At 39.3% G+C, this 27,466-nt stretch overlaps 1 protein-coding gene across 4 annotated transcripts in view; it reads right to left on the bottom strand.

Moving 5' to 3' along the window:
• Nucleotides 1-27,466, bottom strand: part of Tbc1d32 (TBC1 domain family member 32) — a 210,303-nt gene that overhangs the window by 156,063 nt on the left and 26,774 nt on the right. For all 4 annotated transcript variants that reach the window (XM_076917034.1, XM_076917033.1, XM_034524089.2 and 1 more), the window contains 6 exons: nt 23,432-23,557; nt 21,797-21,875; nt 21,570-21,673; nt 21,420-21,481; nt 20,377-20,521; nt 17,934-17,993 (listed from right to left, as the gene is read on the bottom strand). In XM_076917034.1, coding sequence (XP_076773149.1) covers nt 17,934-17,993; nt 20,377-20,521; nt 21,420-21,481; nt 21,570-21,673; nt 21,797-21,875; nt 23,432-23,557 — 576 coding nt within the window. The remainder of the gene's footprint in view (nt 1-17,933; nt 17,994-20,376; nt 20,522-21,419; nt 21,482-21,569; nt 21,674-21,796; nt 21,876-23,431; nt 23,558-27,466) is intronic.

Below are 27,466 nucleotides of genomic sequence, written 5' to 3'. Positions count from 1 at the left end.
TTCTTCACAGCAGAGATTTCCAAACACCTTCATCACAGACGTTCTTCTTTTTAAATTATATTTATTTATCTATGTGTATGTGCCTGTGTGTGTTTCTGGGCACCATATGTACTCAGGTGCCCTGAGAGGCCAGAACAGAGCACTGAATCCCTTAAATCGAGTGACAGGTGGTTGTGAGCTGCCATGTGGGTGCTGAAAGCGATCATGGGTCCTCTATAAGAGCAACAAATGCCCTTAACCACTGAGCCATCTCTCCAGACCTGCAGACATACTTCTTATAGGTGCCTTTTAATTCTATACTTCTGCCTTATAATTTATGAACAGAATAGATGCCCTCAGTAAAATAAAGACTGGTGAGAGTAGACTTTGATGATATTTTTGCTGACTAGTCTCAAGTGGTAGAGACAGATAGAGTACAATAAAGGAATAAGAATTGAAAATATAGACCTCGATTGATCCTTTTGGCTGGGGCAGACAACTAGGTAGTCTACTACTGTAAAGACACCATATCCTGAGCTACCCTAGAAGATGCACTGCACTCAGAGCAGAGAAAAAAAAACTGCACTTAGAGCAGCAGGATTTCAGAATCCCAGAGGCAGCCTGAGTCCCAGCAGTTCTTCCACCCAGGAGCTCAGGATCAGAGACATCTGGACTCTGAGGAGTTCTGACACAAGCAAGATAACTGGAAAGACGGACTCCAGTCAGAGACAGTGAGTGCAGGTAGCACCAGAGATAAGCAGATGGTGAAAGGCAAGCCCAAGAACATAAGCAACAGAAACCAAAGTTTCCTGGCATCATCAGAACAGAGTACTCCCACCATAGCAAGCCGTGAACACACCATCACACCGAAAAAACAGGATTCAGAATTAAAATCATTTCTCATGAGGATGATAGAGGACTTTAAGAGGGATGTAAATAACTTTTTTAAAGAAGTTCAGGAGAATACAGGTAAACAGGTAGAAGCCCTTAAAGAGGAAACACAAAAATCCCTTAAAAATTGTAAGAAAACACAACCAAATAGGTAAAGAAACTAAACAAAACCATACAGGATCTAAAAATAGAAGAAGAAACAATCAGGAAGCCTCAAATGGAGACTACTCTAGAGATAGAGAACCTAGGAAAGAAATCAGAAATCATAGACTCAAGGATCACCAACAGAATACAAGAGATAGAAAAAAGAATTTCATGTGCAGAAGACACCATTGAAAACATAGACACAACTGACAAATACAAAATACAAAAAGCTCCTAACCCAAAACATCCAGGAAATCTAGAACACAATGAGAAGACCAAACCTAAAGATAATAGGAATAGATGAGAGTGAAGATTCCCAACTTAAAGGGCCAGTAAACATCCTCAGCAAAATTATAGAGTAAAACTTCCCTAACCTAAAGAAAGAGATGTCCATGAACATACAAGAAGCTTACAGAACCCCAAATAGACTAGACCTGAAAAGAAATTCCTCCCATCACATAATAATCAAAACATCAAATGCACAAAACAAAAGAAAAAAATACTAAAAGCAGTAAGGGAAAAAGGTAAAGTAACATATAAAGGCAGACCTATAAGAATTACACCAGACTGCTCACCAGAGACTTTAAAAGACAGAAGATCCTGGACAGATATCATCCAGACCCTAAGAGAACACAAATGCCAGCCCAGACTACTATACCCAGGAAAATTCTCAATTACCATAGATGTAGAACCCAAGATATTCCATGACAAAACCAAATTTACACAATATCTTCCCACAAATCCAACCCTTTAAAGGATAATTGATAGAAAACTCCAACACAAGCAGAGAAACTACAACCTCTAAGAAAAAGCAAGAAAGTAATCTTCCAACAACCCTAAAAGAAGATAGCTACACAAACATAATTCTACCTCTAATAATAAAAATAACAAGAAGCAACAACCATTTTTCCCTAGTATCTCTTAACATCAATGGACTCAACTCCCCAATAAAAAGACGTCAACTACCAGACTGGAATCATAAACAGGACCCAGAATTTTGCTGCAGAGGAAACGCACCTCAGTGACAAAGACAGACACTACCTCGGAGTAGAAGGATAGAAAACAATTCTCCAAGCAAATGTTCCCAAGAAACAATCTGGATAAGCCATTCCAATATCAAATAAAATCAACTTTCAACTAAAAGTAATCAAAAAAGATAAGAAAGGACACTTCATACTTATCAAAGGAAAAATTTACCAAGATGAACTCTCAATTCTGAACATCTATGCTCCAAATGCAAGGGCACCCACACACATAAAAGAAACTTTACTAAAGCTCAAAGTACACACTACACCTCACACAAAAATAGTGGGGGATTTCAACACCGCACTCTCAGCAATGGACAGATCATGGAAACAGAAACTAAACAGAGACACAGTGAAATTAACAGAAGTTATGAACCAAACGGACTTACCAGATATCTATAAAACATTTCATCTAAAAACAAAAGAATATACCTTTTTCTCAGCACCTCATGGTACCATCTCCAAAACAGACCATATAACTGGACACAATAAAAGGCCTCAACAGAAACAAAAAGATTGAAATAATCCCTTGTATCCTATCAGATCACCACGGGCTAAGGCTGGTCTTCAATAATGAAAAAAACAATGGAAACCCCACATACATGTGGAAACTGAATAATGCTGTACTCAATGATGACTTGGTCAAGGAAGAGATAAAGAAAGAAATTGTAGACTTTTTAGAATTTAATGAAAAAGAGGATACATCATACCAAACTTATGAACTCCAAGAAAGCAGTACTAAGAGGAAAACTCATAGCTCTAAGTGCCCACAAAAAGAAACTAGAGAGAGCATACACTAACAACCTGACAGCATAACTGAAAGCTCTAGAACAAAAAGAGGCAAATACACCCAAAAGGAGTAAACTGCAGAAAATAATCAAACTCAGAGCTGAAATCAACCAAGTAGAAACAAAAAGAACTATACAAAGAATCAATATAACCAGGAGCTGGTTCTTTGAGAAAATCAACAAGATAGATAAACCATTAGCCAGACTAACCACAGGGCGCAAAAACAGTATTCAAATTAATAAAATTAGAACTGAAAAGGGAGACATAACAACAAACACTGAGAAAATTCAAAAAATCATCAGATCCTACTAGAAAAGCCTATACTCAACAAAACTAGAAAATCTGGATGAAATGGACAAGTTTCTAGACAGATACCAGGTACCAATGTTAAATAAAGAGCAGATAAACCATCTAAACAGTCCCATAACCCCTAAAGAAATAGCAGCAGTCATTTAAAGTCTACCCACCAAAAAAAGGCCAGGACCAGATGATTTTAGTGGAGAATTGTATCAGACCTTCAAGGAAGACCTAATACCAATTCTCTTCAAAGTATTACTCAAAATAAAAACAGAAGGAACACTACCTAATTTGTTCTATGAAGCTACAATCACGCTCATACCTAAACCTCACAAAGACCCAACAAAGAAAGAGACCTTCAGACCAATCCCCTTATGAATATTGATGCAAAAATACTCAATAAAATTCTTGCAAACCGAATCCAAGAACACATCAAAACAAGCATTCAGCATGATCAAGTACACTTTAGCCCAGGAATGCAGGGATTGTTCAATATTCAGAAATCCATCAACATAATCAACTATATGAAAAACTCAAAAAAAAAAATAAAAATAAAATAAAATACACATGATCATCTCACTAGATGCAAAGAAAGCATTTGACAAAATTCCACATCCTGACTGGTTCCTTCCGGTCTGGGACAGAGCACTGAGCAGATCTTGGGTGGCAGCTCTGCCCCCAACCTCCAAGAACCCAGAGGAAGCAGGGATCCCAGGCACTCTAACTCAGGCAGTATCTTAGGTAAGCAGACAGCAGGGCCCGCCCTAAACAGGGAGTAACTGGGAACCAAAAGGACCCAGGAAGTCACTCCCGCCCCGAACACTGATTCCTTCTGGTCTGGGCCAGAGCACTGAGCAGATCTTGGATGGCAGATCTGTCCCCAACCTCCAAGAACACAGAGGAAGCAGGGATCCCAGGCGCTCTAACTTGGACAATGTCTTAGAAACCAGTTTTCAGATCTGAGGCCTAGATCAGACCTCTGCCAGGTCTGCTGTTGTGTGGACCCCGGATTCCACCTGAGACATACTGGAAGTTCCACTCAATCCAGAGCCACAGAGGAACATATGAACTCAGAGCTTCAGACAACATATCCTGAGATATTCTAGAGGAGACACTGCACCCAGAAGAGCAGACACCTAGCTGGACTACTACCTTGGAGGCACCATATCCTGAGGCATCCTAGAGGTACCACTGTAATCAGTGCAGCTGGAAAAGATCACAGAGACATCTGGACCCCTAGGAGATCAGACACAAGCTAGATAACTGGAAAGACAGGCTTCAGTCAGAAAGACAGGCTTCAGTCAGAGACAGCAAGTACAGGCAGCACTAGAGTTAACCAGATGGCAAAAGGCAAGAGCAAGAACATAAGCAACAGAAACCAAAGTTACATGGCATCATCAGAACCCAGCTCCCCCATCAGAGCAAGCCCTGAACACCCCACCACACCAGAAAATCAGGAATCAGAATTAAAATCACTTTTCATGATGATGATAGAGGGCTTTAAGAAAGACATAAATAACACTCTCAAAGAACTTTAAGGAGAGAACTGGTAGACAGATAGAAACCCTTAAAGAGGAAACACAAAAATCCCTTAAGGAATTGCAAGAAAATGCAACCAAACGGGAAAAGGAATTAAACAGAACCATGCAGGATCTAAAAATGGAAGTAGAAACAATAAAGAAATCACAAAGGGACAATATCCTGGAGATAGAAAACCTAAAAAAAAGATCAGGAGTCATAGACACAAGTATCACCAACAGAATACAAGAGATGGAAGAGAGAATCTCATGTGCAGAAGGTACCATGGAAAACATTGACACAACTGTCAAAGAAAATGCAAAATACAAAAAGCTACTAACCCAAAATATACAAGAAATCTAAGACACAATGAGAAGGCCAAACCTAAGGATAATAGGTATAGATGAGGGGGAAGACACCCAACTTAGAGGACCAGTAAATATCCTCAACAAAATTATAGAGGAAAACTTCCCTAACCTAAAGAAAGGGATGTCCATAAATATACAAGAAGCTTACAGAACTCCAAATAGCTTAGACCAGAAAAGAAATACTTCCCACCATATAATAGTCAAAACATCAAATGTACAAAACAAAGAAAAAATACTAAAAGCAGTAAGGGAAAAAGACAAAGTAACATATAAAGGCAGACCTATAAGAATTACACCAGACTTCTCACCAGAGACCATAAAAGCCAGAAGATCCTGGACCGATATCATACAGACCCTAAGAGAACACAAATGCCAGCCCAGACTACTATACCCAGCAAAACTCTCAATCATTATTGATGGAGAAACCAAAATATTCCATGACAAATCCAAATTTACACAGTATCTCAACACAAATCCAGCACTTCAAAGAATAATTGGTGGAAAACTCCAACACAAGGAGGGAAACTACAACCTAGAAAAAGCAAGAAAGTAGTCTTCCAAAAACCTCAAAAGAAGATAGTTACACAAACATATCTCCACGGATGTTAGGCCAAAAGCTTGGATTAGTGAAGAATCAACCCACAGACCACATGAAGCTCATGAAGAAGGAAGACCAAGAGGGGATGCCTCAGTTCTACTTAGAATGAGAAACAAAAATGCTCAAGGGAGCAAATAGGGAAACACAACATGGAACAGAAACTGAAGGAGGGGCCATCAGGAGACCATTCCACCTGGGTATTCATCCCATGTACAGTCACCTAAGCTAAACACTGTTGTGGATGGCTGGAAGTGCATAATGTGAGGAACATGATATAGCTGTCTCCTTAGAGGTCTGCCAAAGACTAACACACTCAGAGGACAATGCTCACAGTTAACCACTGATATGATCAGGGGTTTCCCAATGGAGAACTTAGTGAGAGGACTGAAGGAGCAGAAAGGGTTATTGACCCCAGGTGGAAAGCAACAATACCAAACAACCAGAGCCCCCCAGGGTCTAAACCACCAGCCTGGGAACACATAGGGAGGGACCCAAGACTCCAGAGGTATATGTAGGGGAGGATGGCCTCGGACATAGATGGGAGAGGAGTTTCTTGGTCCCATAAAAAAAAAAATGAACACACAGTGGAGGGGAGGGGATAGTGGGGGGGGGGGGTAGCTGTGGTCCCTCATGCCTCATAGAAGCATGAGGAGGGGGATGGGATAGGAGGTTTCTGGGTGGTGGGAGGAAGTAGGCTAAGGGGATAAAATCTGAAACGTAAATACTACAACCAATTTTAACAAGAGAAAAAAGTCTTCAGAACCAACATCTTTTAAAAAAAAAATGTCAGCCCCCTGGGGGTGGGAAATTTTTTTTTTCTTGATACTGAAAATTGTTCTGAGAATTGTATATTGTAGAATACACAGCCTTCGTGTATCTACTCATCAAGCATACTGAGCAGACCTGCCCAAACCTCTGACGTCCTGGAATTCCATCTGGATTCAGTGAAGACACAGCATCAGAGGCTTATCAACTTACTCTTCCCCCCACCCCTCTTCTAAAATCTCAACGCCCTTAATCAGCTTGAAGAAGATAAAGAAGTGTCAGCAGCCCTATTCCCTGAGCTTGGGGACTAATGTGGTTAATAATGGTCTGTCTTTCTAGGGAAAAGTAGTGGTTTTGTTGGAACAGGGGGGATTAGCTAGGACTTATTGCATAGCTATAACCTATTGGTAGAAATCTGTATAATTATTATCAAGATGAAGTTATAATTTCTTAAATGGTACAAAATTTACTTTGATCTCAAATTTAAGGTTTTCATTGGTATGAGCCTCTTATTAATATAAAAATGAGATGAATATTGATACGCTCATGGGCATTGTGCCTGTAGAACACATTTAGGAATACAAGGCCTAGACCCAGCCCTTTTTTAACTTTTTTAACTGATTTGGGACGGTTAACCTATGAGTTAAGGGACTATAGCAAATTCATATTTTTGAGTTTATTGTTAGGGTGTTTTCCATATTTTATTTTGAAATAGCTGAGAGGAGTGAACAGACAACAGTCCAGGTTACCTTACATGGATAGTTGGTTTTCAAAACATCAGAAGTTCATAGAACTGACGCTACAAATATTTATATATTAATGTTCATATTGATTAGAGACCTGTCTGCTCCTGACAGCCTCCTGTCGTGGATTCTAAGAAGAAATTGAGCATCCTTGGAGATACTCCAGTTGTGCGGTGACAGCCACTAGGCAAGAATTGCCTCTTTCCATCTACAGACAAATTACTGTCCAGAAAAGGACACACATGCAGAATAGTCGACTGATTATATCTGCCTAGACAGAGTAATCAGTCCTTAATAATCCTGCATCACTAAGGTCTGTCAGATGATTCTGGGCCAGAAGGCTGAAGATTTGATGCTCCAACATTCGGTAGTATAGGGGCTTTTCAGTTGTTCAGAGGTCTCTATAAATTGGCTAAGTTTCAGAAGCTATGCTTTGTGCTTCCCACAATTATAGTCAACTCAGTCATTCTGGATTTCTGACGGGGTTGAAAACTTATAGCTATTTACCTTGAGAGAAAAGATCTGAGTGTATGGTCATCAGCTGACATTCATCCTAAAGCCAGGTTCAGAACTAAATGTTTTAGTTAGGATAGATGACAGAGGTGCTGGTTAGTCAACAAAAGGATGGACTGGGTATTAGGACTATCTTGTACCTCACTGGTACAAATTGGCATAATTATGCTCTAATTGTATTTTGAGAGAAAAGTTTCATTTTAACAGGAAGGGTGATGTGTAGGAGGAGCTAAGGTAGCAGGAGTACTGAGAGGAAGAAAAGGAGTAAGAAGAGGAGAAGAAGAAGGAGAGGAGAAGCTAGGTGATGAAAGAGAGAAAAAGGGGGGAGACAGGGAGGCAGATATTCATGTATCTCCACCAGTCAAAGATAGTTGTTATATCTAGGGTGGTCAGTGGGTTACACCTCTGATTGAACAATTCCAAACTTATAAAGCTTATGATTAACATTATTTTTAAAAAATGTATAAATGCAAAAAAGAAAAGGGGGCATGGGATAGGGGTTTTCTAAGGGGGGGAATGGGGAAGGAATGGCATCTGAAGTGTAAATAAAATATCTAATAAAAAAATAATAATCCAAAAAAAAAGAAAAAAAAATTCCACATCCCTTCATGGTAAAAGTCTTGGAAAGATCAGGAATTCAAGAACCATACCTAAACATAGTAAAAGCAATATACAGCAAACCAGGAGCCAACATCAAACAAAATGGAGAGGAACTTGAAATATTCCCACTAAAATCAGGTACTAGACAAAGCTGCCCACTCTCTCCCTACCTATTCACTACAGTACTGGAAGTCTTAGCCAGAGCAATTAGACAACAAAAGGAAGTCAAATACAAATAGAAAAAGAAGAAGTCAAAATTTCACTATTTGCAGATGATATGATAGTATACTTAAGTGACCCCAATACTTCCGCCAGACAACTCCTAAACCTGATAAACAACTTCAGCAAAGTGGCTAGATATAAAATCAACTCAAAGAAGTCAGTAGCCTTCCTCTACTCGAAGTATAAACAGGCTAAGAAAGAAATTTAGAAAAATGACACCCTTCACAATAGTCACAAATAATATAAAATACCTTGGTGTGAATCGAACCAAGCAAGTAAAAGATCTGTATGACAAGAACTTCAAGTTTCTGAAGAAAGAAATCAAAGACCTCAGAAGATGGAAATATCTCCCATGCTCATGGCTTGGCAAGATTAATATAGTAAAAATGGCCATCTTGCCAAAAGCAATCTACAGATTCAATGCAATCTCCAACAAACTTCAAAATCAATTCTTCATAGAGATAGAAAGAACAATTTGCAATAACAAAAAACCCAGGATAGTGAGAACTATTCTCAACAATAAAAAACTTCTGGGGAAATCACCATCCCTGAGCACAAGCTGTACTACAGAGCAATAGTGATAAAAAACAAAAAAAAAAACAAAAAAAAAAAAAAAAAAAAACTGCATCATATTGGTACAGAGACAGGCAGGAAGACCAATGGAATGGAATTGAAGACCCAGAAGTGAACCCACACACCTATGGTTACTTGATCTTTGATAAAGGAGCTAAAACCATCCAGTGGAAAAAGGACAGCATCTTCAACAAATGGTGCTGGTTCAACTGGAGGTCAGAATGTAGAAGAATGCAAATCAATCCATTCTTATCCCCTTGTACAAAGCTCAAGTCCAAGTGGATAAAGGACCTTCACATAAAACCATATACACTGAAACTAATAGAAGAGAAGGTGGGGAAGACCCTCAAATATGTAGGCACAAGGGGAAAAGTTCCTGAATAGAACAGCAATGGCTTATGCTCTAAGATCAAGAATTGACAAATGGAACCTCATAAAATTGGAAAGCTTCTGTAAGGCAAAGGACACCATCAATAGGACAAACCAGCAACCAACAGATTGGGAAAAGATCTTTACCAGTCCTACATCTGATAGAGGTATCATCTACATCTAGCCCTTCAATCCTACATCTAATGTCCAAGTTATACAAAGGACTGAAGAAATTATACTCCAGACAAGCAAATAATCCTATATAAAAATGAGGTACAGAACTAAAGAGAGAATTCTCAACTGAGGAAACTCGAATGAATGAGAAGCACCTAAAGAAGTGTTCAGCATCCTTAGTCATCAGGGAAATGCAAATCAAAACAATCCTGAGATTCCACCTCACACCAGTCAGAATGGCTAAGATAAAAAATTCAAGTGATGGTATATGCTGGCATAGAAATAGGAGAAGGGGGAATAGGATAAGGGGCTTGGGGAGGAGAAATGGGAGAGGTGATAACAATGAAAGCTAAATAAATAAAATATACAATAAAAAAACAGATAATGGGTCTGGCAATTATAGTTGTGCAGTTGAAACTTTTTGTCAACAATTTATTACGGGGGTTTTATATAATCCTCAAGACAAGGTATTGTGGAAGAGACACATGGAACTTTAAAAAGATTGGTGAGACATACTGTTGCTGAGACAAAGAATGATGCTGAACTGTGAGCTTGCTGAGTGCCCTGACAAGGGGACTGTGGAGGTGTACTGGACATATGTTCTGACCCACCTTTGGCTTGACTATATCCCAGATGGGACAAGCTGCCTTGCCTTCAGTTCTTAGACCTTGTGGGATAGAGAATTGAAAAGAGAAATTCTGTCTCCTGTATCCTTCTTAAAGGTGACCAGCTATTTGGACTCAATCATGTACTCGTCTATAAATCAATCCAGTATGGGAAATATCAGTCTACTTTTGAAAGACTGGATCTGGACTTTGTCTGAGACATATTTGGAAGTTAGCTGTAGCTCACTATGATGTTACCATAGCAAGAGATAATGTTGGGACAGGATCTGGACTTTAAACAAGGGTTAGTGCATGTTTTCGGGCTCTTTTAATTGTCAAGCTAAAATTGGTTTTGTCTCTTGTACAGTATTTATTGTAAGATGCACTGAGTGTATAATTTCCAATTATGTTAGTGTGTTGAAACCTAGCATGTCTGTTATAAGGGTCTATCAACCAGCTTTTGTCTCACTGCCCTGGGTATTAGAAAACCTTGATTCTATTTATAAAAAAAAAAAAGCTTGAAAGTGCTGGAAGGAGTGAGTTAAGCTTTAAGCAGAAGCAGGATGGTAGCAGGCTTGATTATTGCTGGTATATCAGCTTTAAGTCCATTAATTGCTAGCACCTCTGCTTCTGCAATAGCATTGACACAAGAAGTTAAGACAACTATTTTTGTAAACCATCTAGCAAAAAACACAGTACTAATGTTTTGAGTATACAAAAGGATAGGTATCTGGAACAATGAATGATGCTCTAAAACACATTCAAATTATCTGAAGGAGGTTCAGGGTTCAAGAGCTAGGAGCCATCCCAAGTGTCATGACAAATATTATTGAGTAGTGTTACTTTTGAAATTCACAATGATTGTCATTATAATTAGAAAAAAGTTTAAAGATACCTGTAAAATATTAGGCATAATCTTAACACCTCTCTGGGTGTGTTAACTTTGCACAGATTATAAATTTAAAGAATGTTGATCTGTTGATCTTTGATGCTGCAGATAATGCCGATAAAATTATCCATGGCCTGAGGTCAGCATTTCCATTTTGGTCAAACCTTAGGAATGGCATATATAGCTTGATCAGCCTAGCCCTTCTTGTCCTGGGAATACTTTTATTCCTGCCCATCATGTTAAAGCTTATCTTTAACAACATCAATATGTTGGCAGCCAAAGCATGTGGCTTGAACCTGAAAATGGACCCCCAGACTGAGTTATTAAATTAACAGGCTGGCAAGCCAAAGACAAAAGACAAAGATTCTGAACAAAGCCTTACCAACCTAGGACAGAAACACATTGCTTTTGATAATGCATATTCCATGACCGGTAAGGAAGTCATTCTTGTCAGAACAACCTAAGACAGGCTTAGTCTTGTTAACAAAATTAAAAAGGGGGAGAGGTGAAGAGCCTTTGGGGCTACTTGGCAAGAAGCTGACATGGGCAAAGACAAGAAAATGGGCTGCCTGACAAGAATATGACATTGGCCAAGGACAAGGAAATAAGCTTCAGGCAGGAATCTGACATTAGACTAGAACAAAGAAGTAATCTCAGGCAGGAATCTAAATATTAGACTAGAACAAAGAAGCAATTTCAGACATGAATCTAAATTTTAGGCTAGAACAAGAAAGTAGGCCTCATACATCTAAATGACCTTGGGCTAGGATAGAGAAGTAGGCTCAGATACTTTGGTCATCCTGATAAGCCTTTAGAACAGTGATCATGGGAGTGTTCACGTAATTGCATTTTATGCCCTGCTTTTCCTTTGACTTTTTGTGCTTATTGTCTTGCTTGTTCCTTGACTATTTGCATCTAATGTATTGCTAAACTCTCAACCTAGAACTGACCTGAATACATGCATGTAATCAAAATGGTATAAAAGTGTAAAGAAAGAGGGGGTATAGGATAGGGGGTTCTAGGGAGGGGAAATGGGGAAAGAGGATGACATCTGTATTGTAAATAAATAAAATATCCAATAAAAAAAGAGAAAAAATGGAGTACAGAGCTAAACAAAGTATTCTCAACTGAGGAAACTCGAATGGCTGAGAAGTACCTAAAGAAATGCTCAATATCCTTAGTCATCAGGGAAATGCAAATCAAAACAACCCTGAGATACCATTCACACCAGTCAGAATGGCTAAGATAAAAAATTCAAGTGATATTAGATGCTGGCAAGGATGTGGAGAAAGAGGAACACTCCTCCATTGTTAGTGGGATTGCAAGCTGGTACAACCACTCTGGACATCAGTCTGGGGTTCTGAGGAACCCCTCAGAAAATTGGACATAGCATTACCTGAGAACCCAGCTATACCACTCCTGGGCATATACCCAGAAGATGCTTCAACATATAACAAGGACACATGCTCCACTATGTTCATAGCAGCCTTATTTATAATAGCCAGAAGCTGGAAAGAACCCAGATGTCCTTCGACAGAGGAACGCATAAAAAAAAATTGTGGTACATTTACACAATGGAGTATTACTCAGCTATTAAAAATAATGAATTTGAAAAATTCTTAGGCAAATGGATGGAACTAGAAAATATGATCCTGAGTGAGGTAAACCAATCACAAAAGAACACACATGGTATTTACTGACTGATAATTGGATATTAGCCCCAAAGCTCACAATATCCAAGATACAATTCACATGCCACATGAAGCTCATGAACAAGAAAGACCAAAGTGTGGGTGCTTTGGCCCTTCTTAGAAGGGGTAACAAAATACTTATGGGAGAAAATATGGAGACAAAGCGTGAGACAGAAACTGAAGGAGGGGCCGTCCAGAGACTGCTCCACCTGGGTATCTATCCCTTGTGCATTCACCAAAGGTTGACACTGATGTGGATGCCAGGAAGTGCATGCTGACAGGAGCCTGATATAGCTGTCTCCTTAGAGGTCTGCCAGAGCCTGAAATATACAGAGGCGGATACTCACAGCTAAAGATAGAACTGACCACGGGGTTTCCAATGGAGGAGTGAGAAAGAAGACTGAAGGAGCTGAAAGGGTTTGTGGCCCCATGGGGAGAGCAACAATACCAACCAACCAGAACTTCCAGGTTCTAAACCACCAGCCTGGGAGCACATAGGGAGGGGCCCATGGCTCCAGCTGTATATGTAGGGGAGGATGACATTGTCAGGCATAGGTGGGAAAGGAAGTCCTTGGTTCAGTGAAGCTGGACGTCCCAGTGTAGGGGAAATCGTGGGTGGAGGCATATCCTCATAGAAGCAAGAGGAGGGAAGAAGTGATGGGGGTTCCTGGGTGGGGGGAAAGGGGATTAAATCTGAAATGTAAATAAAATATCCAATACAAAAGCATTGAAAATATAAAGGTACATAACATAAAGAATAACAGACAACAGCTGCTGATGTATGGTGCAAGAGAAAGACCATGCTGCTTTTCGATGGGTAGGCTATAGTCACATGGAGGTTCTTTTTCTGGTATTGTTGTTTTGTTTGGTTAATATTTCTAAGAATAGTGAGAAGTCTTTCCATATACCTAAACCGTTTCTACAAATACAGATGTTCACACTGCACATCTCTAAAGGACCTCTCCATAGACAATATGTGTCTTAACTTATCACATGGCAATCCTGGAAGATGTAAACTGGCCTTCGGGAACCCAAATGGAAAAAGATAGCTAGGATCTTACCCCTTTCATAGTCATTAGGTCTGTAAATTCATCTTCTTTCTTACTTCATTTTCTCTCCTTTCATTATAAAGCACGACAGGCAGAAGCATAACTGCAAGGTCATGTGCATTGTTCCAGAAAATCATCAAATCTACAGACTGTCTTCAGATTCTTTCTCCACTTCCACCTTGCCTAAATCAAATGTCAGAGGTCCAGACCTACCCCTGGTTGTGCATCTCACACTTGGTATACCCAAACCGACCACATCTAAGCAGCAGAATCTTTCCCAGAAAAATGTTCTTCTCCTACTGTCACTTACCTCAGCAAAGGACATTAATCATTCCAAGCCTCCACCAACTGCCCATTCAAAAGCCACAACCTCTAAATTCTGCCTCCTAAATACAGCATTCCTGAATCATCCTTTTATCCCAATACACTGTCACAGTCTTAACTTAGACTTCCATCATCTTTTTCTCCATTTACTGTGCAGCCTGTTAACTGTCACTTTTTGCTTTAACACTTCTCTATAGTATAACTCTCAACACATTTTCCAACAAAATGAGACTGTCATCCAAAGTGATCTAAAATAGCAGTTGCTTGAAATCGTGAAAGTCACAGTTAAATGGATAGAACTAGAAAAATCATCCTAAGTAGGGTAACGCAGACCCTAAAATACAAATATGATATGTAGTCACTTAAAGGCAGATGTTAGCTGTAAAGTCTTCAATAAGCAGGCTACAATCTATATAACCACATGGTGCATACAAAGTAAGGCACTAGGGAGAAGAGAAGAATTTCCCTAGGAAATGAAAATAGAATGAATGGGGGACAAAGGGGCCTAGAAAGAGAGGATGAAATGAAAAGGGGGAAATAGAAGGGAAAAAGGAAGGGAATGCAGGGATAGCTAACACTAAGGGCCATTTGTTGGGTCATATGGTGACCCACTACAGTAGAAGCTTCTACACAGATGAAAACAATCTAAGTAGATGACAGGAGAGGGTTTACTAAACATATGTCATGGCCAAATGAAGTTTCCAGTGCCAGAAATGGGTTCCATCTAATTGAATTATTGGTCGAAGGCTCCCATGGAACCCCAAAACCTTACACATGCTGTCGCCAAAACTATTGGTTGTTCTCCACACACTGACAGTAAGGTCCTACTGCTGAAGATGACGCCCACAGAACTCACTGAGCATAAAGAATTCAAGCTGCTGCCCATAGAGCCTTCAGCCCAACTGAGTAGTGTCCATGGTGCTGGAAGGTACTGCACACTTATCCACCCAACTGAGTAGTGTCCATGGTGCTGGAAGGTACTGCACACTTATCCACCCAACTGAGTAGTGTCCATGGTGCTGGTAGGTATTCTGCACACTTATCCACCCAACTGAGTAGTGTCCATGGTGCTGGAAGGTACTGCACACTTATCAACCCAACTGAGTAGTGTCCATGGTGCTGGAAGGTACTGCACACCTATCCACCCAACTGAGTAGTGTCCATGGTGCTGGAAGGTATTCTGCACACTTATCCACCCAACTAAGTAGTGTCCATGGTGCTGGAAGATATTCTGCACACTTATCCACCCAACTGAGTAGTGTCCATGGTGCTGGAAGGTATTCTGCACACTTATCCACCCAACTGAGTAGTGTCCATGGTGCTGGAAGGTACTGCACACTTATCAACCCAACTGAGTAATGTCCATGGTTCTGGAAGGTATTCTGCACACTTATCCACCCAACTGAGTAGTGTCCATGGTGCTGGAAGGTATTCTGCACACTTATCCACCCAACTGAGTAGTGTCCATGGTGCTGGAAGGTATTCTGCACACTTATCCACCCAACTGAGTAGTGTCCATGGTGCTGGAAGGTATTCTGCACACATATCCACCCAACTGAGTAGTGTCCATGGTGCTGGAAGGTACTGCACACTTATCAACCCAACTGAGTAGTGTCCATGGTGCTGGAAGGTACTGCACACTTATCCACCCAACTGAGTAGTGTCCATGGTGCTGGAAGGTATTCTGCACACTTATCCACCCAACTGAGTAGTGTCCATGGTGCTGGAAGGTATTCTGCACACTTATCAACCCAACTGAGTAGTGTCCATGGTGCTGGAAGGTATTCTGCACACTTATCCACCCAACTGAGTAGTGTCCATGGTGCTGGAAGGTACTGCACACTTATCAACCCAACTGAGTAGTGTCCATGGTTCTGGAAGGTACTGCACACTTATCCACCCAACTGAGTAGTGTCCATGGTGCTGGAAGGTATTCTGCACACTTATCAGAGAAGGGTAAACACCAAGCCAGCTGCAAACACTTTGATCTACAATTGTGACCTGCCTGAAAGATATGTTGGGTAAATAGTGGCGCAAACGTTGTAGGAGTAACTATGCTGGCTAGTTTTATGTCAACTTGACACAAGCCAGTCATAGAGAAGAGAGAACATCAATTGAGAAAATGCCTTCACGAGATTGGGCTATAGTCAAGCCTGTAGTGCATTTTCTTAATTAGTAATTAATGGGGGAGGGCCCAGCCTATTAATGTGGGTGGTGCCATCCCTAGGCTGGTATTACTGGGTTTTATATGAAAACAGGCTGAGTAAGCCATGAGGAGCAAGCCAGTAAGCACCCCCTCCATGGCTTCTGCATCAGCTTCAGCCTCTGGTTTCCTACACTGTAGAGTTCTTGCCCTCACTGCTTTTGATGACTAATTATCATATAGAACTGTGAATGAAATAAACCCTTTCCTGCCCAAGTTGCTTTTGGTCATGGTGTTTAATCTCAGCCATAGTAACCCTAACTAGGAGAGAAATCAACTGATATTTGACTGGATTTAAGGCCCCAGTCCATAACTGGATGGAACACATACCTAACACTGCTTGAGTGGTCAAAATCCTGAGACCAGAGAAGTCAGGGACCTGGGAGTGAGAGACCTTGGAACATTTAGTCCTAAAGGGAAGATCAAATCCCTCCCCTCAGGGCTCTGCAAAGTCTGCAGAAGAGACATGAAGACTGTAAAAGTCAGTAGAGATGAAAGTCACAAAGGAACAAAGATCTTCTAGACACAACAGGACTGATGCACATATAACCTCACAGAGACGATGGCAGTGCACAGGGCCTGCACAAAGCCATATGAAGCCCTGACACTGAGAGGGAAAGTGGACACAAGTCCCTATCCCTAACCCAGAACCTACCTCCAATTGATAATCATTCACAAAGTAAAAGATAGTTTTCTCTTGGTTATATAAGTAACACTTAAAAAGGCAGGCCCCATGCAAGTAGGTGACAACACAGAACACACTCTTTATGTTTTGGTTGTGAGCCTAGTCTTTCAAGACTGACCCATCTCTCCAGCCCCAAAACAAACTCAATGGTATTTTTGGAGGTGTTTTGGTTTGGTTTGGTTTGGTTTTTGTTTTTCTGTTTTGTTTCGTTCTTACAGTTTTATAACATTTCTGTGTGTACAAGTGCATGAGTCTCTGCATCTATGTGTTCCTTGTGTTTTTTAGAGTTTCTGATCACTTGTTTTGTCCTGCCTCCTGATAGCTTCTAGACTTGAGGTTCTGCCTCAACACATAAGCCATAATCATGACCTTCTTAAATGCTTTCTAAAATTACATGTTTTCATACTTGTCAAGTATTATGTTTTACTAATTTCTTTTTAATTTCTTTTAGTATCCTTATACGTTGCTCCATAATAGCAATAAACATAGGTTTGTTTGTGGGGGGCTTGGGGGGAGGGTTAAGACATTTAAGATATCCACCTGCATTTGGTATCATTTAAAGCAATTTTTATGCAAACACAGACACATTTCTCACTGAGTCTTTTTCATGAACTGTCACTCAAAAGTATCAGAATATTTTATAGAAGTAATTCCCTTATTAACAACTGATCTGAGTCAAATCACATGTCCATACTTAAAACTATGGCCAATTTGCCACATACTTAACTAATTGCTAGTTGTTTTCCTTACTACACTTTAAAACTCGACTTTACACATCACAGAATGGTAGTTTAAGGTCACATTAAAAGGGACTGCTTCATTGCCCACTATTAATCACTGCCACTCAGCTTTACAGAGTTAAGGCACTACATCTTTGTGTAATAATATTTCTCATCATAAAAACAGACGTGTAGCTTACCAGACATTTATATTTCTTTTCAAGAAGTCTCAGTACTGCAGTTCTGCTGTAATATGCATGCTAAAATTAAAGAGAAAGGCAGTTAATGTTAAAGGTATGTCATTTAAAACCTATTTTCGCCATCGTTTCCAATATCATAAACCATACCATAACCCAGGTGTAAAATATTATAATCAATGTCAAGCAGGCTTTCCTTTGCAATGAACTATGAGCATAATAACCACAGGATGGCTAATTACATAAAAAATAGTGTAGGTCATTTAGGGACAGACTAGAGCTGAGGAAACCAATTTATATTGTGCATTATTCAAGGAAAATGTGTAAACAAGAGGCAGACAAGACCACCAATTGTATACTGAGCACATGCAAAGAATTCTGCAAATGAGACAGCATCTTTGTCACCTTATGCCGATATTATTTTTAAATAAATGGCTATATCCAAAATGGCTTTATTTCCTTAGGACCAAATATAGATGGAATAAAAACACATACATACATACATACATACATACATACATACATACATATACACACACATACAATTATAGAAAGCAAGGGCAAACTACACCTATCTTAGCTAAATTATGCTAGTAAGGCAGCTTTAATGTTTTAATTAGTTCTTTCATTTTATCCAAAAACAATAAAATAATTAAAGCATGATTTTAAATGTCGTTAGAATTCTGGTAATAGAATTTTTAATTCACTAGAATAGAATTTTTATTCAAAGTTCATCAAAATCCTGTCCTGTGCTTTTTTTTTTTTTAACCCTTTGGCTTAAATGTTTCAAAACAAACCATTAATTCCTTTCTCGGTGTTACTAAAGAAAATATTCTAGTGCTTAAATGAAACTACTTTTAGTATGATCCCATTCTGCCAGGCATGGTGATTCATACCCATAATCCCCAGTACTTTGGAGATAAAGATGAGACAATCAAGTTCAAGTCCATTTTCAACTACATAGTGAGTTCAAGACCAACCTGGTTTACACACAAGAATTTCTGAGAAAGAAACGTTATTTCATCCTTATCAGCAGGATCAGCAGACTAGAGCCCTCAAACCAAATTTATTCACTATGCACCTGTGTAAGTAATATCTTGTGGAAACACCCTCCAGCTGGTATCATTTATTTAAATGCTGCAAAACTGTATAGTCCCCAAGCTACAAATACTTACTGCCTGGTCCTTTACATAGTACATCTGCGAACCCTGACCTTAGACACAAAGGATACAGTAGAATGAGCAAAATTTCTGTTGCTTTGATAATAATTCTGTGGTGTTTACTTTTGTGATCTACCTCATTGACTTATGCACTGAAAATCAAAGGTTAAGTGAAAAAGCTTTACAGTTATTAGAATAGAATTTCATTTTTGTTTAAAACAAAAACCATATCAATATATATTATGCAAACATAAATCTATATAAACCTAGGACTTAAGGACGATTCCTGTGTTGTATACGGTTTTCTTTAATGTGCTGTTACATTGTTTGCATATCGTCTCCAATAAAGCTAGTTTCTTCCTTGAGAAAATAAAGAAAAATTACCAGATCTGGGGTAGAAAAGATTCAGACAAATTAATTAAATTAATTTAAATAATTAATATTAAATAATAAATTTAAAAGACTTGTCAGACACTACTACATAGGTAACATAAGGGGTTAGCACTAAAGACTAAGTTGTGTTCTAATTAATGGGGCATATCTCATATCAACATCAAAAGGCAAAGGCAGCTAGGCAATCGTCAAACTGCTGAGTACTACAAGAGAGGGTCAGTGCTCATATGGCAGGTCCCTGGCCCTCTCTCTGCTCTACTGAGTCAAAAACCTAGAGCTGGGTAGACAGGATGAAAAAGATATCAGCACAGAAGTCTGTATTGCTGCTGCTGCTGCTACAAGAGGAACTCTGTTACTCCACCTTGGCTGACAGGAGTGACAGTTTAAAGACTGCTTTAACACGACTTTCAGTTTGGGGCTGTCATAAGCTTCAGTGGAAACTGCCAGTTCAGGCATTAAACATATCCCCCAGTCCAGGTGCAGGAGGCAGCAAACAGAAACTGATTCTAGGCAGTATCCTCTGCACCCAAGAAAAGTGAGTCCTGAATCCCTATGTCCTACAACATCTATTTTAAAATTTTGAAGCTTTTAAGTTTTGAGATGATTAGAATCCTTAATAGATAATTCATTCACCTTACGAAGATTCAAATAGAGTACCACTTAAAAGACTATCCTAACTCTGACTAGGCAAAAAATCCTGGGCAAAATAGCTTCCCTGTGCTGTAAATCTGATACCAGCAAATGGGAGACTGATGTCTTTCTACCAGCACATCAGTCTGTGTACAGGTGAAGGGCATTAACACATGCAGAAGAACAATGAGAACCTAGCACACGCCAAGCACAGAAACACGGGCCAGCCCCTAAAATGACAGAGACAAGACAGTTTTCCTTACCATCCATTTTTTGAACCACACAGCCTCAGTATCAACTAAGGCAAAGTAACAGACCGGATCCAAAACCTTCTGTGACACCAGGTGGCCGTGCTCATGTCTGACCGACAGCAAGGACAGCGTGCTCTCCACAATCTCCTCCATGTACCTTCAGTTTGGGGATGAAATGATTTTAAAATATAAAAAAAAAAATTAAAATGACAAGGGTTAGTATATGTGAGATCAGTAATATTCTTATCCTTATGGAAGTACAACGTGACACGTGATCTTGAGAATTTGTTTTCTGTAAACTGCAGAGGTTAAGAGCCACACTTGCTTTTTCTGCTCTAAACACACTTAAGCTCTTTAATACGCTAGGCTCCCAATGTTAACTTTCAGTTTTAGACTCACAGATGCTCTTACAACCTCATCAGAACTTTTTAAACTGAATGGAAAAATAAAAGAACGTTTAAAAAACGTGTCCAAAGTAGCAAACAGCAGGTGAACCCAAGACCTCACTTGGGAAGAACCATTTACACAAATATACAACTACACCGACAAAAACTGTACTAATACCTTCTATCCCAGTGTGTCTCTGTGTTGCTATGATAAACTTCATGTACAAAAGCATCTCGGAGAGGAACGGGTTCACTTTTATTTACAAGTTATACTCCATGAGTAAGGGAAGCTATGACAGGAGCTCAAAGCAGGGATTTGGGGCAAAAACCAAAGAGACACTGCTTACTGGCTTGCCTCTCAAGCTCACTTCCTCTGGCTTACTAAGCTACTTTTCTTATCCAGCCCAGGTCCATGTGCCTACAGAAGGTATTGCTCCTGGGAGGCCTCCTGTATCAATTTAGTTACGAAAACACACCCATAGGCCAATGTGATGAGGGCAATTCCCCAGATAAGGGCCCCACTTCCTATGTGGTCCTATTTTGTATCAAGCTGACAAAAACTAAGTGGCATATAGAACCATGTACATCACTGAAGACTGTTCCCTTCTGTCCTTCAAATACTTGAGGGACATAGCCTATACCTTACATTGCATGAGTTGGGGGACTTACTTTTCTGGGTGACGAATCCAAAAAGATGGGGCCTCTTTCTGATATTCATTCAGAAGGCGAACCTATAATCAGTATACAAAAGCTCTCAAAATAGAAGAATTCTGAAATATAGCCCTACTTTACATAAAGTACGCCGTAGTTAGCGGATACCTTTTTCAGTAAGCGGGTCACATTGGGACTGGTTATGTCTACTCCAGTTGAAAGTGTAGGAAGGTGATTTTCTCTAGAAAGAAAATACAACTCCAGATATTTAGCTGAAAAGGAAAGTGAAAATATACAGTCATCATCTTACGCAATGCTTCTGGAAGGAGTCATTTCTTTTATGCATTTTAAGTGCATATAGGAGAACAACAATTGAAGTGATTTACTGAACATACCTAAGCTTGTATAAATTTCCTTGGTCATGTGTAAGGGTGAGAGTGTAAAAGTCTGTGCGTAGAACTTTAAAATACGATCCTACAAAAAAAAAAAAAAAAAAAAGACAGCACATCCTCATTTATGCTTCCAACAGCACAGGCGAACACTTGTCACGCTTCAACAGTAAACAAGCACAAAATACACAACTCAGAGACCGGGTGAAGGACGTGTCTATTTTAAAGGGCACATTTTCATTTAGTCAAAAGTAAAAATGACCACAACTAACAGTAAAACCAACAACAAAATGCACTGCTGTGAAATCTGGTCACAGCAGGAAATGCGAGCGGACAGCGGAGAAGGAAGACTCACTGGGAGCTGAGAACTGAAGCTGAAGGCGTGCACAGAAGTGCCAGCTAGAGTCTTTAATGGCGTCATCCGACAGTGGCACAGTAGGCAACACTACATTTTGAGACCTCATACTTCCAAGTCCATTTCCTTATATTTAACTGTAGGAGTATTTAAGAGTCTTTCTAGTAACTGTGCCTACTCACTAGAGGAAAAACAATACTACATAATATTTTGAATTTTTATCACAAAATAAACTGAACATGAACTAAATATAGTTTCATATATAGTAGGCACTAAAATGGTACCTGTCCCCTCACTTCTTTATAAGCACTTAAATATCAAAAAAGTGTGATTCTACTAGTGAAGTACAAGTTCCCATTAAATAAAAACAATCTTGCCTCATATTGTTTTAATCTACAGAAATAAAATTAAATGACCTAGTTTCTATCTCCCAGGCTAATATTTTTGTAGGAAATTGGACCCCAGATGGATAATGATATCTTCCAATAATGCTAAGACATTCCCACTGAACAAAGGCTATCATGCATTTGAAACCCATGCTTATAACTGCAGTAACACATATGCATCTGGAATTTGCCCATCACCCATACAGCTCTACAGAACAGCAAGGATGTAGCTGCAATGTAGATGGATCACAGACTTAAATAAAAAGATGCAAATCTATCTTCTACTCCAAAATGATTTGATCCTATCTCTAATTTTCTATAACATATTTATTTATTGTTTATAATTTGTTAATGTAAGTAAGGAACTGAACCTTGTTACACAGTAATATACAATAGCTAAATAAAGAAATTTGCAATGACCAACTAGAAACTTTTAACGTGTTTACAAAGATACACTTTCTAAAATACAGAAAACATTCAGGTATGGTTCTCTTCTATCAAATACAGGGAAAAAGAATACCAACAAACTAACAATTATATTTCTTCTTAGCTTTGAAATGCTAAAGGTGACCCTATAAATGCCTCTCCCCCTCCTGAAGTCCTCATATCAAAGTTTATATAGAAGTGCAGAATATCCTCTTCTGCTCCTAACTTTGAACTGTGTTCAAGTATTAGGCAAGCATCTTTTTCTTTGATATAAATAACAAAAGTGGTACCCCAGTCTGATGGAAGAATGTGATTAAAAATAAACCAAAGTTATTCGGAGACCTTGTTTTCTCATAACTATCTGCCTACTGTCTGTTGTGGTGTAAAACTCTGAACTAAAGTCCCATAGCTGAGCTACTAACGGAAATGATCAAATCCCCCTTGCAGGCAGAAGAGAGGCAGCCATCTCCTTACAGTGAACATAGGGTCAGGATCAGACAGCGATGTGGTCAGCTTTTCGCAGAGAGCAGTCCAGTTTTCACAGCCCAGGACATCGGATGGGGGAGCGGAGCATAATGTCTGTAATGCTTCATACCTCACCTACAGATTTTAAAATAACAACGACATTGATGCTAGAAGAACTGCATTTCTCCAACACATTATTTGACAAACTACTAAAGGGGAGAGCCACCAGAGAAAATATTTTTTAATGAGATAGAGCCACCAGAGAAAATATTTTTTTAATGAGGCCCTTTTAAGAATCAAATACTCATTTATAGAATGACCCCTGGGAATACTTTTTCATAAACTAAGTACTAAATAGAGAAAACAAAAAATAGGCTATAGGGGAGTCTGAAACAGTAAGCATTTGAGCGACTGTGTTACAGCTAGAGAACTGGATGGTGGCTGCATTGGAATCACTGAGCTCCCACTGGAGCGGCTCTAATTCTAATTCTAGCACAGTGCACACACAGCCCCTGGAAAAGCCTCCCTGAACAGTTCCCACGGAACGAGCTGAGCAAACACTTTCATTTTTCTGCTGGACCATATTTTTCTGACCTTCTAGCCACTGAAGTAGAAAAACTAATTCAGCAGTGAAATGCAAAATTGAATTTCTGTATTCCCCAAGAAAGGCTACTTCCTTTCAGACAACTTAGAATCCAATCAGAATTCACCCAAGACACTACAACCCAAGGGACATGAGTGGAGACGTCTCCACTTCAGTAGAGCACAGCTTCCTCTGCACTCTCATGACTGATAAAAGGTAATATTGCAAGGCCAGGCTTCTACTCAAAGTCTGGTCAGTTGAAACAACTGAAGCCCAGTGACGGACAAGAGAGACAACAGAGGCAAGAGCAGGCTCCTCCATCACAGACTCAACTGTTTCTGATGAGGGAGAATTTAGGATGCTTGAAAATATCTATCAAGTTCCATTGAGGAAAAACTCCTCATCACACCTGTGGCACAGGAATTAGGGGATTGAAAAGGAGGTCTGAAAAATCAGGAGCTTCCAATATTAAGTAATTTCTCATTTAAAAATAACTGCTAGAACAAAATCCCATTAAAAATTTACTACTTGAAAGCAGATAGAAGGTTTCTCAACAACAATATACTCACAAGTAATCAACTTAAATTGAATACAAAATTTGAATATATAAAAATCGCTTAAAGAGTTTCATATCCAGTTTCTTTTAGCACTTTTTACTAATAACCAAGAAAATAAGGCAGAATTCAATATGCCAAAGGTAAAATAAAGTATTCTCTGATTTCTTAGATTTCAATTGGATAAATAATACCTATTCATTTAAACTGAAATACTTCTGAAAAGTAACTCATTTGAAAAACTGAGACTAAATGATATACCTAAAAATACAGCAAAAACTATATTCAAATGTCTGAGCATCTAAAAGGTCTAAAACCCTTCAGCCCAGATCTCTTTCCGAATGACCTGTCTCAAGTGCCCCAAACAGGAATGAATGCACCAATAAATGCTCCTCCAAGCCTCAACGCAGAAAAAACCTGCAGTGAACAAAGGTTGGTGCAGAGACCCATGGCTGGACAAGATACTGAGAACAGTGACAGTTGAGGGGTCATCCTTACACAAAACATTTGTCCCATCTGTGTAAGGCTTGGGGATCACAGAGGAAGAGAGGCAAGGAGGCAGGAAGACAGGACAGGCTGTGAAAAGAGAGCCATGTCTTCTAATGGAGACATGGCCTTGGCAATGCTCAAATCTGCAAAACCAGACCTGCTCACAGTCAGCTCTGGATGGGAGAGGAGCTCACAGGACCTGTCTCACTTATTGAAATACCGCCAAATAGCAGTCTCTGGTAGAAGAAAGGGCACAGTACCCAGTTTCGTACCCACTGCTGAGTATCCTCACTATACCCTTTTAGGGCTTTACAAACACAGATTTTAATTTTAGTTACAATCTTAGGAGTTTTTCTTCCTGGGTGAATTTCTGTTTTCACCTATTCTTGTGCATTTCTATATTTTTAAAATCTCAGTCCACCTTTTATCTACTAGCTTTGATAAAATTTGTTTCTACCAATCAACAACATAAAGGCTTCAGAGTCTTTACATAGCTCTGGTCCCAACAAATCACTCAAATAAGCCATAGCTCAAACAAGCCTCTTGTTATTTCCCTTACCAACATATTTCTAAGAACAAAGCCATATTGAATTGTTTTTAATAAACTAAGTATGTTTATTTTCCATGAAATATGTAAAATAATTAGGAATGCAGAATAAACACTGTTATCACTCTTTTAAAAATCTTTAAAAATCAATCCTACTGTAGTTTCTAATTCAAAATGATTTCTAATAAAGCAAGATGTCAATAAATATTAGCCCCTAAAATCTCTCAAAATCTGAACAAAGATAATTTAATACAATTCTTTTTAGAAAGTTTTTTCTTTTTTATATGTTTTTCACTTATTTATTTATTTATTTTTCATTCACTGTGTGAGTGTGGGTACAGATATGTGTGGTAGCATACATGAAGGTCAGAGGACTTGCAGGAAATCAGTCTCTCTGTCCACCATTTGGGTCCCAGAGACTGAACTCAGATCATCACGTTTGGTGACAGACACTGCATTTGCTGATCCACCTTGCTAGCCCAAACTGTCTTTTTCTAATGGATGGTTAAAGTTTCAAGCATAAAAGTTGGTCAGACATTTGTCAAATACAAAATATCAGTTGCAAAGAAAAAGTTGGTGAAATCTATTATACAGCACAAGGCATGTGTATAAAGTGTTACAATCCTAAAAACTGGTCAGGAAAGAATGTAAGCCACTCACAATCAAAAATTTTCAAAAGGCTAAGTATGGGTGATGATATACATGCTCACTAGCTCAACTTAATCACTACCCAGGATACACATATTTCAAGACATTATACATGACAATAGATCACACTATCTAATAAAAATAATCATTAAGTAGATGCTTAGATTTTCCAAAAACAAACAAGCACTGAGTTTCTTAATAAAATACTGAACAAGAATAGCTATGTAAGCAACTACACATAGCTTTATCCCACTCAAAGTGACGCTAGAGGGAAATAGATGGAATATGTGCAGTCCTCGAACAAAATAAATCTCTAAAAAAAAATTCTTCCTGGGGACGTGAGGACCTAAGTTCACATCCCCTGGACCCAGGTAAATATCCAAGCAGGGTGCTGCACATCTGCAATTCTGGCAATGTGGGATGAGATGGCAGAGATGAGGGAACCCCAGTGTTCATAGGCCAGCCAGTGCAGGCAACCAGTGAGCACCAGGCTGTTGAGGTTTGGTCCTGGCTATCAATTGTTATGCTAAGTGCAGGCCCCCAAGACCTGGTTGCCCCAGAGACAAGAGACACTCTGCACACAGACCTCGCCCACACATCATTTCTGACTGGTAAATAAAGATGCCAACAGCCAACAGCTGGGCATGAGAGCCACAGGGGGGTTTAGGTTTCCTGGGGTTCGGGTTTCCCAGGCTTTGGGGTTGTTGAACTACCAAGCGAAGGTGAATGAAGGAGAAACCAAGTGGGTTAGCCAGGTTCAAGAGAAAATAGAGCCCTGAGGGCTGACCAATTGGAGTTAAGAGCAGCCCAGATGAAACACAGTAAGTAATTACTGAGGGTTATTGATAGAAACGTAGATTTTAATAGCTTAGAGGGTAGAGATCTGCCCAGCTTTTAGTGCTGATTAAGGCTTATTATAAATATAAAGGGTGTGTGTGTGTGTGTGTGTGTGTGTGTGTGTGTGTGTGTGTCTATTATCCAGAAACTAAATGGTCTAGGTGGGGTAAAGAAAACATGGGACTAAGATTAAAAAATTACAACCACATCAGGCTCAGGAAAAGACCCTGTCTCTAAATAAATAAAAAGATAGATAGATCGATAGATAGATAATAAACCACTGAATGAATGAATGATTAAATAATAAACCAATAAATGAATGAATAAATAAATAAACCAGTAGATGAATGAGGTGGTAAGCAATAGAGGCTAACGGATGCTGACCC

The sequence above is a fragment of the Arvicanthis niloticus genome, chromosome 20, assembly GCF_011762505.2.
Source record: "Arvicanthis niloticus isolate mArvNil1 chromosome 20, mArvNil1.pat.X, whole genome shotgun sequence".
NCBI classification, from domain to species: Eukaryota; Metazoa; Chordata; class Mammalia; order Rodentia; family Muridae; genus Arvicanthis; species Arvicanthis niloticus.
This window is presented reverse-complemented; position numbering and strand designations above follow the sequence as displayed.